The sequence below is a fragment of the Chiloscyllium punctatum genome, chromosome 32 (assembly GCF_047496795.1).
Source record: "Chiloscyllium punctatum isolate Juve2018m chromosome 32, sChiPun1.3, whole genome shotgun sequence".
Classification (NCBI taxonomy): domain Eukaryota; kingdom Metazoa; phylum Chordata; class Chondrichthyes; order Orectolobiformes; family Hemiscylliidae; genus Chiloscyllium; species Chiloscyllium punctatum.
Genome location: NC_092770.1, coordinates 41,313,858 through 41,331,044, shown reverse-complemented (window position 1 = coordinate 41,331,044; position 17,187 = coordinate 41,313,858). Strand labels below are relative to the sequence as shown.

The window sequence follows — 17,187 nt, the reverse complement described above, 5'->3', positions numbered from 1 at the left end:
TTCTGAGTTGAATCCAGGCAGTGCTTTCATACTCCTTGGCTCTGTTTTACTTTGTTTTGTCCAGGGTTTTCAGTTCAGCCAATTGATGCCACACCCTGTTGGGGTACACCCACTGCCTGCTGCAAAGCAATTGAATGAATCAGCACTTGAGAAAATCATGCGCTGACTTCTGTCTTCAATCACTAACAGAATCTTTTCTTGTTATTCAGTCTGATCATATTCACCAATCTGTTTCATGAGTTGCTTCAAAAACTTGACTTCAAATAGTGATCCGTGGACAATTCCTGACATTGTGATATTTAGATTCACACTGGAAACATGTACTAACTCTTCCCCGTAGACTTCTGGAAATCATTTATTGTCCAATATTTTCTCTTAATTCAGAAATTCAAGGAACAACTCCCTTCAAAAAGAACAAAGGAGGGGATTAAGTCAAAGTGTTGTTGGAGGGAGCATTCCCATCATGTGTGGAACCGACTTGTCTCGAAAAGCTTTGATATATGAGATCAGATCTTTTTTCCAACAACGTAGCTAATCACTCAGTGAATGAATTACAGACACTGCCCAGCAATGGTATAAACTCAGCTCTTTTTAAGAAGCTCAAGAATAAGTTATCTAATCACCCAATTAATCAATTACAAACACTCCCCAGGAACAGTGTAACAACAAAAGAAAGTCAAGAAGATAACTGAGCTCTTTTTTTAAGTTAAACAAACCGCAAATTTAACTAAACTCCCAATAAACAAATTACATCACTGCCCTATAGAGGCAATATTATGACTTTTCATTGTTTGACCAGCAAACAAATTTGTGCCATGGGCAGTGCGATCATTGAATCACAGCCATTAGACCACCAGGGATGGTAAGAGAGACACATGATTCTGAAATTAAGGAAATGTTAGATTGGCTCCAAAATCACTTTGCAATTATTTTAATCAACCTGTTTGGGCATACTGTAACACATTGTGGAGAAAATAATGCACCACGACCCCTTCAGTGCCGAACTCCCTCTAAAGGCTTCACCCATATGAATTAAATTCTTTCTTTTATTTCAAGAACCTATCACCAAATCACCCAATTACCATATGCTACTCCCCCCAGCACCCCAATCCTGCTTATGACCTAGATATTTTCTATTCAACCTGTATTACCCCCCTCGAGAACAGATGGGACTTGAACCTAGGCCTCCTAGCTTGGAGGTGGGAAAGTGGGCAGCATGGTGGTACAGTGGTTAGCACTGCTGCTTCACAGCGCCAGAGACCTGGGTTCAATTCCTGCCTCAGGCAACTGCCCTGTGTAGAGTTTGCATATTCTCCCCGTGTCTGCGTGGGTTTCTTCCCACAGTCCAAAAATGTGCAAGTTAGGTGAATTGGCCATGCTAAATTTCCCACAATGTTAGGTGAAGGGGTAAATGTAGGGGTGGGTTGGTCTTCGGAGGGTCGGTGTGGACTTGTTGGGCTGAAGGGCCTATTCCCACACTGTAAGTAATCTAATCTAATCTAAACTACCATTGTACCACAAGAACCCCAGAGTGTTTATGATTTCATATATCTGAAAGTGTTCCTAGAGCTGTGTTTTATTTCCTATCTCCAAATCCCCTGTGGTATTTTTTCATCGACTAGCCACAATCACTAAATTGGCTGTGTTCTCCAACTGATTAATTTACATGCAAAGCCCTTTAAGGGCAATACAGATCATTAACAGTATTAGGGCATTAGGGAAGTTGGAAAAGGTTAACCCAAAAAAGCAGTTGGAATTTATGACTTTTTAAAGATTTCTTCTTTTCTCTTTTTATATCCGGGAATACTATCACACACAACCAAACATTTTTCCCACTACCGAATCACTTGTCGTAGGTTTGATTTGATATTTTTCAATGTCCAGAAGTGCTCTTAGACATAACTGAGCATTTCTTGCATCACAAAATCACCCATGCTATTTTTTTCTGCCTTGTAACCACCTCCAGTAAATCATCATGTTTTCTAATTAATTAATTTGTGTGCATAGCTTTTGAGGACAATTCAAACCATCAAAGGTAGAGGGAGTTAGGGAGAAATGGAAAGGGCTAAATCAAAATGGAGTTGGAAGGGGCATGCTTATTACCTGAATACAAAGTTAAATGAGTATTGCCTGTTCTCAATCAACTCTGGAGCTCATCTATTTGGTCATTAAAGAGACATGCATCTTGATAACTGAAGTTCAATTTGGGTTCTGCCAGGAAAACTTTGTTCTTGACCTCATGACAAGTTTGATTCAAAAAAGGACAAAACAACTAAACTCCAAAAGTGAGCTGAAAGTGATCATCCTGGGTATGGTATCAAGGAGCCCTAGCAAAACTGGAGTCAGTGGAATTCAGGAGAAATTAATCCACAAGTTGAATCATACCTGACACAGAGGATGATGGTGATAGGTATTCGTGGCCAGTCATCTCAGCACCAAGACATCTCTGCAGAAGTTCTGCAGGGCAGTGTCCTAGGCCCACTTATCATTGGCTGCTTCATCAATGACCTTCCCTCCATCATAAGGTCAGGAGTAGAGATATTTGCTAATGATTGCACAATTTTTAGCACCATTTACTACTCTTCAGTTACTGATGCAGTCCAAGCACAAATGCAGCAAGCCCAGGCAACAAACCAGCTTGGTGAGAAGTGCAAGTGACAATTACACCTCAAAAATGCCAAGCAATGACAGTGTTCAACCAGCAAGAAACTAACTATCCCTGCTTGATATTCGATGGCATTGCTATTGCTGAATCTCCCACTATTTCCCTTTACAGAGGGAGCTGCCATTAACCAGAAACTGAACCGGACCAAATGTTTAAATACTTTGGGTCCAAGAGCAAGTTAGAGGCTAGGAATGTTACAGAGAGTGACTCATCTCCTAACTCAACAGAAGCCTGTCCACTATCTAAAGGTACAAGTCAAGAGTGTGATGAAATACCCCTCCCCCCCCCCCCCCCCCACTAATCTGGATGAATGCAGCTACATTACCACTCAAGATGCTTAACATCATCCAGGACAAAGCAGTCCATTTATTGGCAGCAATTCACAAATATTCACTGTCTCCATCCCATGGTACTGCAGCAACAGTGTGCACCATCTACAAGATGCACTGCGGAAATTCACAAGGATCCTCAGACAGCACCTTCCAAACCCATGACCACTTCCATCTAGAATGATAAAATCAGCAGATACATGGGAGCACTTACACCTGCAATTTCCCCTCCAGACCACTCACTATCCTGACTTGGAAATATGTTGCTGTTCCTTCAGTGCTGCTGAATCAAAATACTGGAATTTCACCATCCCTCGACAGTAGCATTGTGGCTGTACCTTCACTAAATAGACGACAGCAGTTAAAGAAGGCACCTTCTCATGGGCAATAAATGAGGGTCAATAAATGATGTCATAGCTAGCAATGCCCAGATTTAGTAATGACATAAAATGTGGACATGTTTACCTATGATGAAGGGTTGAAGAGGCTAGGCTTTTATCCCCTGGAGATGAGAAGAATAAAAGATAAAGATTAGATTCTCTACAGTGTGGAAACAGGCCCTTCAGCCCAAGTCCACACCGCCCCTCCGAAGACAAACCCATCCAAACCCATTCCCCTACCCTATATTTACCCCTGACTAACGCTGTGGGCAATTTAGCTTGGCCAATTCACCTGACCTGCATATCTTTGGATTGTGGGAGGAAACCGGAGCACCCGGAGGAAACCCACACAGACATGGGGAGAATGTGCAAACTCCACACAGACAGGAGGGAATAAAGTTAATTGAAACATATAAGATACTGTTTGGTTTTGACCAGGTGCATGTTGAAAGCATGTTTCCAGTTGTGGAACAATCTAAAATTAGGGGTCACTGCTTCTAAGGTTTCACCTATTTCAGACAGAGATAAGAATTTTATTTTCTCAAAGTAGGCTGTGAGTCTTTGGAACTCTCCTCCTCAAAAAGTGGGAGAAGCAGATGTTTTAAATCTTTTCAAGGCAGAAGAGGATAGATTCTTGATAAACAAAGGGTTGAAAAGTTGTTGGGGTAGGCAGGAATGTGGAGTGATCCAATCAAGCCTTGACCTTATTGAATGGTGGAGCAGGCTGAAGGGCCATCTGGCCTACTCCTGCTCTGATTTTGTATATTTGTGTGTCTGTTCATGTGTTGGCATTGTGGGATAGCTACAGTTGACCTATATTCTGAAATGTTTTACAGATAATGTGCTGAGAAGATATTTTTAAATTGAATTTGTAATTCATATTTCAACTTTGCATCTCTAAATTTTCTTTCTCAACACAGGGTGGTCTCTACATGTTCAAGTTGTTTGACTATTATTCTGCCAGTGGCATGACTCTCCTCTTTCTGGTATTCTTTGAGACTATCTCAATATCGTGGTTTTATGGTTAGTGACTGTTCTAAATAAAATCCTATGTTAGTTTTATTAGGAAACATTGTGACTCATGTTAATGTAAAATTGCAGTCAGATATGGAAGGAGAGAACAGCTTAATAGTAAATCTAGATATAGATTTCAGGTTAAATGGCTCTCTACAGACTCTCCTGTTATGGAGCAACAAACTATTATGATTATTACGAAAAATCTAGATATAAATAGATATCACGAAGTAATTTCATCTTTTAACCTCATGCCAAAAGGCTCATGGAATGACAGGACATGCTTTTTAATTCTTCACAGGACCTCATCTGTGTAATGAAGGGGAAGTGCTCAACAGAATGTTCTTCTCTAAAGCCTACAGTCATTTTTAGTCTGCTGTTGGGTGCTGCCTAGTGATGCTTACAGCCTAGTATTACCTGACACTTGGGAGAAAGCATCTTGCTTGCTGGCCCAGAATCAGGAAACACCTAGGAGGGGAAATCAATCTTCAGCATTTTCCCCTCTGAATCTCTAATTCATGTTTGCTTTCTTGTCAATAATCTTGTTAACTTTGCATCACAACGATACATCTTGCTTAAATCATATAGCAATGTTTGTGGGGTAAAGTTATGCTGGCTAAGTATTTCATTTGGTTTGATTCGAAGACCCTTTTGTTCACACAGCAGAAACTTAGAGGAAGGCATAGGTCTACTGTGAGGAAAAAAAGACAACTCAGCAGGATTTCCTCGACTTCCTGTCACTGGGATTAACTGTCCTTGTAATAAGTTACAGTTGTGACAACTGATCCACAATGATCTGAGATTTCTGGAGTTCTGTTTAGATTACTTTCTGCTCATCAGTTGTAAAATTGTTGCTTTATTTTGTTACAAGGCAACTTTCAGACATTGTCTACAGTGAGGTTCTTTATAATGTATGTATAATCATTATTAATTCTGAATGAGAATGCATATTAATTTGGTGTCTTTCTGCAATGTCCTGAACTTAACATGGCCATTAAAGGTGACATTGTAAGGCTTACACTGGGTATCCCATTTTAGGTGTGCCAGTGGTGAAGACACCTACCTTAATTTACATTCCTAGTCATTGTCCAAGCAATGTACTCTTGGATGAGTGCCACTAATAACAGTCTATTATTCACCTAGCTAAAGTTATTTTCAATCATTTATTTTTTACTTTTTGCAGCAGTAGTATCACAAATTCTATATGAGTTTCCAAAATATTTGCTCAGCCAATTAAGTGTAATACTCTTTTAATAACTAGACATTCTTGAGCATGCTAAGCCAAACTAATAATGTTTTCACAGCAACACACAAAATTGTTTTATCAAAAAACAAAGGACTGTAAGGATTGTTAGTTAGAGTCTCTATGCACATTCCATATGCAGTATATTTTGGGATATAATTTAAAAGCCAAAGAAGAGGTAAATTTGTAATCTTCACAGTTTACACTACAACCTGTAGTTCTGTGATCACAAGGCAGTAGAGTTATGCATAATCCAAACAGGTTATTCTTTGGAAGCTCAGTTGGAAATTATCCCTGAAGGAATTCTTTTACCAGTCAATGTGAAACACTTTTTTTGCCTAAATCAGATTTCAAATCAAAGAAAATGTGTAAAACAACAACAGCCAGAAGTACTGAGTTAGTGATTGATTTTGGCTTTCTCCAGAGACCCATGTCAGATACCAGTCTTTAACCAGTTCGATTCACTCCACATGATATCAATAAGTGTCTGAATTCACTGGATACCACTATGTCCATGGGCTTAAAACATTCCAATGATACCATTGAATACATGTGCTCCAGAACTGGTCAAGCCCTAAACCAACCTGGCCTAACTGCAGCTATAACATTGGCATCTATCCGGCAATGTGAAAAATTGCCCAGCCATGTACTGTGCACAAAAAGCAGGACAAGTCTAATCTAGCTAATTACCATCCTATCAGTTTATTCTTAATCCTCAGCAATGTGATGAAAAGAGTGATTGACCGTGCTATAAAGTGGCATTTGCAAAGTAATAACCTGCTCACTGATGTTCAATTTTGGTTTTGCCAGAAACACTCAACTCATGATCCCATTTTAGACTTGGTCCAAACGTGCACATAAAATGCTCTAATTCAGAAGTGAACTGAAATCTGACTATCCTCTACATCAACATAGCATTTGATGGAGTATGATATGAAGCAGGTCTAGAAAAACTGGAGTCCATGGTAATCAGGGAAAATGCTCCCTGGATAGAATAATTCTGAGCACAAAGGAAGATGGTTGTGGTTGTTAACGGCCAATCATCTCAGCTGCAGGACATCATTTTATGGGTCCCTGAGGTAGAGTTGCAGGCCCAACCATCTTCAGCTGCTTTATCACTGACATTACTTCCATCAAAAGGTCAATAGTGGGGATGTTTGCTGATGATTGCACTATGTTCAGTACCTCAGATACTGACACACATCCATATGCTATAAGACTCAGACACTATTAACGCTTGGGCTGATAGGTGGCATCACAAAAGTACCAGGCAATGTCCATCTCAAACAAGAGTGAATCTAACCATCACCATACTGTACTTCCATCACTGATTCCCCAACTACCCTAGAGGTTACCATTCTTCAGAAACTGAATTGGAATCACCATATAAATACTTTGACCATGAGAGCAAATCAGAGGCTAGGAATTCGATGAGTAAATAACCTACCTCCCATTTCTGTAAAACTTGTCCACCATCACCTCACTTGCCTGAATGAGTGCAGCTTCCGTAACATTCAAGAAGCTTGCCATTAACAAGGACAAGGCAGCCTACTTGATTGGTAACCCAATCACAATCTTCAAGATTCACTTTCTTCACTTTTTATGCATAGTTGCAATAGTATGTACCATCTACAAGATGCACTGTAGGATTTTGCAAGACCACTTTGACAACACCTTCCAAATCTGCAACCTCTATCATACAATAGAAACAAAATACTGTGGATACTGGAATTCTGGGAATTGTGAAATAAGAACCAACATATTGACGAAACTCAGCAGTGTGGTAGCACCTTTGAAGAGAGAAACAGAATTAACACTTTGAGTTCAGTATGATTCTTTTCCAGAACCTTTATTACCTTGTATGACAAGGGCAGCAAATACACAGGTATAAACACTTGCAAGTTCCCTTTCAAACACATCCCATCTGGACTTTGAAATGTATCACTGTTCCTTCAATGTCACCACTTCAAAATTCTGGAGTTGCCTTCTGAACACTACCTTGGATTTTTTTTTACCCAAAAACTGCAGCAGTTCAAGAAGACAGCTAATCACTGCCTTCTCCAAAGTAATTAGAGATAGGCAATAAACACTAGTTTAGCCAGTGATACCTGTAACCCATGAATGATTTTTTAAAAAAAAATCCATTTGCTTTGTTTGAGACCTTGAATGTAATAAGACTTCCCAAAGTTTTTCATAGGCATTAGGGAACCATATTGCATACTAAGTCATATAAGAAAACAGCAGATCAAAAGCTTGATCAAAGTGGTACATTTTAGGAGGAAGAAAATAAGGAAAAGAGGAACAGGTATTAAGGGAAGAATTCCAAAGCTTAGGAGGTAGGAAGTTGAGAGCATCATCACCAGTAGTGGGGCCATTAAAATCAAGTATGGTTAATAGGTCATAATTGCAGAATGCAGAGATGGTTGCTTGTAGGGCTGAAGAAGATTGTTGAGATAGGATAGGATGGAGTAAGGTTTGGAAATATCTTGAAAATGAAAGTGAGAATTCTGAAATGGGATTGAAATTTTCTGGAAAGATTGATGTCCAAGAGCTATAATTTTTGATATTGTTTTTCACAGGAGTTAACAAGTTCTATAAAAATATTGAGGAAATGATTGGGTACAAGCCATGCATATGGTGGAAGCTTTGTTGGGTATATTTTACTCCTATTGTAGTTATGGTAAGACTCTTTTTTAATTTCTTTAAACTGTAGCTTTATTTTTTTATAAAAAATTCTTTCTGAATCTAATTTCATTTCTCCCTCTCTGTCTTTTCGTATTTCTCTCAAGTTTACTAATCTCTTTTCCTTAAATTACTTGTTTCTTATTACTTGTTTTATTTTCAACATTTCCTCCTGGATAATTAACATGTACATTTCTCAAGATCCTGATTCCTTCTGTGTGAACCAGTGCAATTTTCTGGCTGTCATTTCAATTTTCATGCAAGAAGCAATGCATATGTATCTATCTCAGATATCATATCATCCATACCACATAGCCTGATATTTTTCTCCCACATGTGGAGCATATTAGTCCTCATCATAAAGCATAGAAGTGATTTAGATAACCTCTAACCAGCTCTGTATGCATAACACATCTCCTTTTTCAACAGAAAGATTCTCATTTAACCCATAGTATGTCTTGTTTTAGCTGATTTCAATGCGTGTATTCACAAATTTTTAATGTATTGGCCCCAGACTTGACAGGGGAAAGGTATTCCCACCCCAGTAATTATTTAGTGCCCTCTACTGGCAAATGCACAGAGAAGAAAAACTGAGATCTGTCTGTAATAAATGGTTCAAATTTTCTTTCATAACCTCACACATGAATAATGGTTTATTGACGAGCTCCAGTATTTTCTTATTGAACTGTGCCCCACATTATTGGTGGAACAAATTTAACATGAGCTGCTGATATACTTAATAATCTCTTTATATATAAAAAATTGTTATTGGAAGAACCTTATTCTTTTCTGGCTAGAACATTCAAGCAAATTGTCCAATTCTCAGCACTTCATTATGAGATTCAAAATGAAGAAAATATTGGTGCAATAACCATAGTCTGCCTACAGATGGTCTGAACATATTTAGTGGATGTTATCAAATTTCTTGTAAAATTAAATGGCAGGACATTTGTTCCATTAAATTTTCACAGTGTCTTGGAACCTTTGATTGACTTCGTAATAACTTTTAGTGCACTTGTAACCTTGCAATTAATTTAGACTAATGGACTTGTTTAAAACATCTAAGGGCAGAAACTTCCAAGCCCCTAAGTGGGCAATGGCCAATCTCAGGGAATGCTTCTATGGGCAGCAACAACCTGAATCCTTAATCCATGAGGTTTAACATTGGACACCCACCAGCCTCACCATGTTATCATGACATACTTCTGATTCACTTAAAGTTTATCACTTGACTTAAATTTGGAGCATACCAATATCCCTTCTATTGTAGTGCTGCTGCAAGACCACTTTGTGTGCAGGGATGGACAGCCATCTCATGCATCAGAACAGGGTGCACCTCAGGGCTCTTTGTTTGCTCTCTTAATGCTCACTCACTTTTTATTTTCTTGGATGCTCATTGCATCTCTGCTTTGGCTTGTCCTTTTGTTATATTGCTACCTCATTCAGAACTCACAGTTTTACAGTACTTTGTCTTGCCTTCTAGTGCAGAAACAAAGCCATGCAGCTTGTCATTGCTATCAGAAGTGATCAACCATGGGGGCAAGAATGTTGCTTGATGTCATTGTGCTACATCAATGACACGGCAACAGCATATACTTCACACATCTGGCTAGGTCTTAAAGACAAGGGGAGCAGTCCTCAGTCAAATCAAGAGGTTTGCCTGGCACAGTCAGTCAAGGGCAATGCTCAATTTCAGTCCAGAGGGTTAACTTGGACATCATGGTCGAGATTGTGATGCTGGAAAAGCACAGCAGGCTAGGCAGCATCCAGGGAGCAGGAAAATCAATGTTTCGGGCATAAGCTCTTCATCTCAACTCTGATCTCTCACATCATTTTCTCCTGCTTAACTTGAACATGGTCAGTTAGCAGCTTGGAGCAGTCAGAGTGAAAAATGACTCTGGCAAGTGGATCATAGTCTGTCCTACAAGTCTGGTGTCACCAGTCAGAAGTTTAGCAGTAAGTCAGTCAGGGAACTGCAAGAGATCAGTCATGGATATAGTCACTCATCAGTCTGGGCTGGTCTTCTAAATGGATCAAGGGAGTTAAATTATGGTCAGTCCTGGTGGTCAGTTCACTAAAGTTAAGTTGCCTTCTCAGAGGCCTATTTTAGTGGGCAAGTTGAGAAAGTCTGTTGTGGGGATTGGAAGCAGCATGTTGGGGGATGCAGAGAGGACCAATAATTGTGAGGGATTAGGAAGCCAAAATATAAGGGCAGGAAATGATAGTACATTGGAAGATTTGGGTTACTGCAAAAACAAAAGGGTTATTGATGGCCACCATTACCTTTCTTTAAAAGGGAGATAGTGCATCATGATGGTTGGCATGGCTGAGTTGTCAGTCTAGAGCTCAGGGGTAAGGTTAGGAGGCGAAGACTTAAATGAAAGTGTTGGGTAAGAATGTGTGGAATATCAGAACTGTTGGCGGTGACAGGGAGTGCAAGGACAAAAGAAACATGAAGGTATGGAGGGCCCCTAGGTTACCAGGCGGAGCCTGCCACTCTGTGAAGCATGACCTGTTTTCCCTCCCACCTTCACTCAAATTGATGATACACAGTGGAATTGAAAAATGGCTGCCACCTCACCTGGATTGAGCATACTAAGTGTTTTCTTCTGTAGGAAGATGTAGGTTCTACTGTGAAATGTGAGGCCGTCAAGGGGCAATTGCATTAATCAATCACTTATACAGCACAGGTTGAATACATTTTTAGTCATAGAATTCCGTATACAAAACACATGCATGATAAACTATGCAGAATACAAATTCTGGCCCCATGTAATCTTGACAATTACATTTGTTAATAGAAATTGATCATATTCACCTCTGTAAAGCAGAATTAGTCACAGGCAATTTTAAAAATATTACCTGTGAACCACAATTCACAAAGGCTATCCAACATCTCAAAGGCTGCACAAGGGCACAGCCTGATTTCCTGTCACTTCACCTGCAAGTATTTGACAACATGCTCTTATATGTCATGCTACCTTTTTGGGTGACATGGGGGATGGGGTACAATGGAACAATGATATCAAAGGCCCAAATACAGACATCCCCATCCCCCATATCGAGGACTACGCTGAACTGTCATTTGTGTGTGACACAAATGATGACAGTTCACTTTATGAAGAAGCTGTTTTGTTTCTGAGATTGAAAGGGTCACTCAGAGCATCCCCTGTGGATCAATTTAAAGCAGGGCTTATCATCACTGTGGCTACAATGCCACCAAGGCACAAAAGATTTGAGGAGGAACAAATATGCCACTAACCTCAGACCAGGTGCAACCTCTAGCTGCTTCCAAATAGCTTCCTTAAGAAAGAGTTGCAGATGAGTGCCCTCTCAAGATGTGGAGGTATAGAAGGACCAGAATCCATCATTCTTAATGCAATTTCCTCCAGTTGACGAGACACATTACTATGACAGACTGAGAATATCATGGAACACTGTCACAGAACTGAAGTAGAAATTGTGGACTGAATGGATGGGCTGCCATCCTGTCCCAGTGGCTATCAAGGTGACAGCTGCCCTACATTTTTATGCAACTGGGACCCAATGCAGAATCTCTTTATTCTCAACCCAGAAAAATATCAAAACTGTTGGTGAAAAAATTTGTGCCAGATAACAATGCTTCATTTCATTTCCTGTAATCAGATCAGAGCTGCAGCCTAAGCTGTAGGCTTTGTCAATTTAGCTGACTTCCCTCAGGTGCAGGATATAATGGATTGTGTACATGTCACATTGAGAGTGCTATATCATAACAGACTTCATCAATAGAAAAGACTTCTATTCAGTAAATGCACAAGTCATTAGAAATAGAAACAGGAATAGGCAATTTGGCTCCTAGTCAAGAGTGTGGTGCTGGAAAAGCACAGCAGGTCAGGTAGCATCCCAGGAGAAGAGAATCAACTGATGAAGCCCTGATAAAGGGCTTATGCCTGAAATGTTGATTCTCCTGCTCCTCGGATGCTGCCTGACCTGCTGTGCTTTAGTAGCATCACACTCCCAACTCTGATCTCCAGCATCTGCAGTCTTCACTTTCTCCCAATTTGGCTCCTCGAGTCTGCTCCAACATATTTTTCCACATTATACTCTATTTGCCAACTTTTTGCCAACTTTCTTAACCTATCAATATCTCAATGTAAAAACTGTTTTCTACACTCTTGCAACTTGCTTTTCCACCTATTTTTGTGGATTCTGCAAATTTGGCTACAGAACATTAGCTTACTTATTCCAAGTCATTGATATATGTTGTAAACAGTTGCAATCCCAGCACTGATCCCTGTGGGTTATCTATAATCACTGGTACTGCATCTGAGAGGCCTGTGCCAAATACCCTGAAAATTGCCTTAATACTTATATCCTTGATAGCTTTCATGTTCTCTTTTCATTTCAAGAGCTGGATGTTGGCAAGAATAGTTACTCAGAGACTGCATGGGAGACTGGTTAGCAAGGTTAGATCTCATGGAATACAGGGAGAACTAGCCATTTGGATACAGAACTGGCTCAAAGGTAGAAGACAGAGGGTGGTGGTGGTGGAGGGGTGTTTTTCAGATTGGAGGTCTGTGACCAGTGGAGTGCCACAAGGATTGGTGCTGGGTCCTCTACTTTTTCTCATTTACATAAATGATTTGGATGCGAGCATAAGAGGTACAGTTAGTAAGTTTGCAGATTACACCAAAATTGGAGGTGTAGTGGACAGCGAAGAGTGTTACCTCAGATTACAACAGGATCTTGACCAGATGGGCCAATGGGCTGAGAAGTGGCAGATGGAGTTGAATTCAGATAAATGCGAGGTGCTGCATTTTGGAAAGGCAAATCTTAGCAAGACTTATACACTTAATGGTAAGGTCCTAGGGTGGCACGGTGGCACAGTGGTTAGCACTGCTGCCTCACAGCGCCAGAGACCCAGGTTCAATTCTCGCCTCAGGCGACTGACTGTGTGGAGTTTGCACGTTCTCCCCGTGTCTATGTGGGTTTCCTCCGGGTGCTCTGGTTTCCTCCCACAGTCCAAAGATGTGCAGGTCAGGTGAATTGGTCATGCTAAATTGCCCGTAGTGTTAGGTAAGGGGTAAATGTAGGGGTATGGGTGGGTTGCGCTTCGGTGGGTCGGTGTGGACTTGTTGGGCCGAAGGGCCTGTTTCCACACTGTAATGTAATCTAAAAAATCTAATCTAATCTCGGGAGTGTTGCTGAACAAAGAGACCTTGGAGTGTAGGTTCTTGGCTTCTTGAAAATGGAGTCGCAGGTAGATAGGATTGTGAAGAAGGCGTTCGGTATGTTTTCCTTTATTGGTCAGAGTATTGAGTACAGGAGTTGGGAGATCATGTTGTGACTGTACAGGACATTGGTTAGGTCGCAAATTGGAATAGTGCGTGCAGTTCTGGTTTCCTTCTTATCGGAAAGATGTTGTGAAACTTGAAAGGGTTCAAAAAAGATTTCCAAGGATGTTGCCAGGGTTGGAGGATTTGAGCTATAGGGAGAGGCTGAACAGGCTGGGGCTTTTTTTCCTGGAGCGGCGGAGACTGAGGGGTGACCTTATAGAGGTTTACAAAATCATGAGGGGTATGGATAGGATAAATAGACAAAGTCTTTTCCCTGAGTTCAGGGGGAGTCCAGAACTAGAGGTCATTGGTTTAGGGTGAGAGGGAAAAGATATAAAAGAGACCTAAGGGGCAACTTTTTCACACAGAGGATGGTACGTATATGGAATGAACTGCCAGAGGAAGTGGTGGAGGCTGGTACAATTGCAAAATTTAAGAGGCTTTGGATGGGCATATGAATAGGTAGGATTTGGAGGGATATGGGCTGGGCTGGCAGATAGGACTAGATTGGGTTGAATATCTGATTGGCATGGACGGGTTGGACTGAAGGGTCTGTTTCCATGCTGTACATCTCTATGACTCTAGTCTACCCGCTGCAACATGACTGATGACTGTTACAGAAGACTTTTAATGAGGTTGTGCATAGATCAATTCAGCCTATTCTTCCACCAGAGCCAACATAGAGCAGGCGGTAAGCCTGCTAAAAATTAAGTTCTAATGCTGGATTACTGGGGCATCTTGTATCTTTAAGATATAGTGTGCTGCATAATCATAGCATGCTATGATCTGCACAGCTCCAGTAAAGAGGGGGTGTGATGAATGCTGAAGAGCTGGAAGATCAGCAGTCTTCTAAAGAAGAAGATAAGAACTTTGAGTTGGAGGAACATAATCTGCAGCATGATTGAGAACAAATCAAATAGGACTTGATTGGTAACTGCTTCCAATAGATATGATCAGGGTACAGTGAAAATTCTTTAGTTAAAGATTTGTTGTTGTTGTTCAAAAGTCAAGCAGTCCCTTTATGTTCCTAAAAGAAAATGTGCCTTTTGTTCATCACTTTGGTTGTTGTTCAATAAAAGTTAATATTTTCACCTGTTTGAAGGCTTTCTCACATGTGATGATCTGACAGTGACCAGATGTTATGCTACACTGCGTATTCAGGGAAGTGTAGGACACCTTTAAACAGAGTTCTAACTTGGGATGGTGTTCAGGATGGGTAGCCCCTGTAGCATCATTCTTGAAGCTGCAGTTACAATATAACGAAAGTCAGTCAGACCGGTGAAAGTATGAAGAGGCAATATATTTATGATCGTGAACTTCTATTTGCATTGATGCTTTTCCTTTTCACTTCCCTCTCACTGTTGACCTTGTGCACAGCCGGGCTTTTAATGTAGTGCCAGTGGTACAAGTCTCAGGAGACCCCAGCAGCAGTGAGTACATGATGCCATAGAATCATGGTACATGCATGATGAGGTGACTACCAAAACGTTGTGTGAGATACATCCCTGGGGCTCACAAACAGAAACCCTCCATCAAACTCCAAAAAAATTGACACTTAGTCAATTTTTGATAAAATTCAGCCCTCAAGTCAGTTATGGTCAGTGCTTCATACAAAAATCCATTGTTGCAATACTTTCACTCTACTTGTGCACACACCAATTAAAGAATATTGCTCAGACATTCCTAAAGATCTTGCACATCCCAGTGCATGTTGTTCTCATAACACAAGTACCAATCCGGGGTGTCACTTTAAAAAAATTTAACAACATAAAAGCTATTTACCCTAAAATGTCTGTGAACTGCAGTATACATATAATAGAGCATTAAGATGATAAGAAATAGGAACAGGAGTAGGCTGTTCAGCCCCTTAAGTCTGCTGTGCCAATCAATAGGATAATGGCTGATCCAACATGCCTCATGTCCACTTGATTTCCCGACTGATCAAACACCTATTTACCTCAGCCTTAAATATATAAAAGGACTCTGTCCCCACAGCTCTCTGTGGTAAGGAATTCCAAATACTCAGAGCCGCTGTGAGAAGAAATTCCTCCTCATTTTGGTCTTAAATTGGCAACCCTTTATTTTGAAGCTATGGCCTCTGGTTCCAGACTCTGCCATGAGGGGTAACATCATCTCAACGCTTACTCTGTCAAGCCTCTTAAGAATCCGATATGTGCCAATGAGATTGTCTCTCATTCTTCTAAACTCCAGTGAGTAGAGTCCCAATTTGTTTAATCTTTACTCCATATCTGAACTGCCTCCAAGTAAATAAAGCATTTCCTTAAATAAAAGGATCAAAACTGCTCACAGATGTGGTCTCACCAGCACCTTATACAGTTGCAGTAAGACTTCCTTACACTTATACCAAACATCCCTTGAAATAAGATGCAACATTCCACTAGTCTTCCTGATTACCTACTCTGTGTGCTAGCTTTCTGTGTTTTATGTACATATACCCCCTAGTCCATTTGTTTTGTGGCTTTGTGCAGTTTTTATCCATTTAAATTGTTCTCTCTTCCAAAATGACAACTTCACATTTTCCTACATTATACTCCATTTGCTAGCTTTTTGCCCACTTAATTAACCTATCAATATCTCTCTGTAAACTGTTTGCATTGGTGTCATCTACAAATATGGCTACAGTACAGTCACTTCTGTAGTGGTAATGCATATATCCAATAACAGCCTGTACATCATACTGTTGTCTTAATGTTTTCTCCTCTGAATCATTTGTTAAAGTAAAGAAAGAATGTTCATACAGTGCTTCATCATGACCTCAAAGTCTCAGCATGTTTCATAACTAATTATGTTTTTTCAAATATATTATCATGCAGAAAATTGCTTGAGCATGGCCTCAGAAATAGCAATGATAAAAATAAGATCCATCTTAATTGTGTTTGATTTAGTGTAAATGTTGACAAAAAACACTGGAAGATTGGCCCTGTCCTTCTTTGATTATTTGGTGGGATCTTTCCCTTCATGCTACAAAACAAATCCAGCCTTGATGTAGAGTTTTGTCAGAAAGATAGTATGTTCGGAGTTGGACTGCCAGCAAAGTTCCTTCTAACCTGCATGTTCCTTACAGAAGTAGAAAAAATTAGAGGGAAGACTGACTGTCAGTCAAAATTATATGCTCAGGAATGAAGGTTGAATCTATGATCTGTGAGTAGAGAGATCAGAAGGCTGTCACTAAACCAAGGATTACACGGTTCGTTCAGTTGTCCCTCCAATGTAATATTTGGGTCTTGGGATGAAGATGACGTAATACTCTTAACTCCTAATATTGTTTTTGTGCATTCATTTTAGGGAGTATTTCTCTTCAGTGCTGTTGAAATGACACCACTGACACTTGGGAATTATGTCTACCCCAAGTGGGGACAAGGGATTGGCTGGTTCATGGCACTCTCCTCCATGGTATTTATTCCAGGATACATTGCCTACCTGTTTTGCATCACAAAAGGAACCTTCATACAGGTATGAAATAAAAATCTGCAGTTCAGACTCTGAACATTGGACTTTGCTTACTTTGCTTTGCTTTTCTCTTTATTACAGTAAGCTC

The 17,187-nt window shown here is 40.2% G+C and overlaps 1 protein-coding gene across 4 annotated transcripts in view; it reads left to right on the top strand.

Moving 5' to 3' along the window:
* The window catches only part of LOC140458093 (sodium- and chloride-dependent GABA transporter 1-like), a 72,323-nt gene that overhangs the window by 47,436 nt on the left and 7,700 nt on the right, over positions 1–17,187 (top strand). For 3 of the 4 annotated variants that reach the window (XM_072552160.1, XM_072552159.1, XM_072552158.1), the window contains exons 12-14: positions 4,295–4,397; positions 8,211–8,311; positions 16,935–17,102. In XM_072552160.1, coding sequence (XP_072408261.1) covers positions 4,295–4,397; positions 8,211–8,311; positions 16,935–17,102 — 372 coding nt within the window. The remainder of the gene's footprint in view (positions 1–4,294; positions 4,398–8,210; positions 8,312–16,934; positions 17,103–17,187) is intronic. The other variant, XM_072552161.1, reaches the window with a different exon arrangement.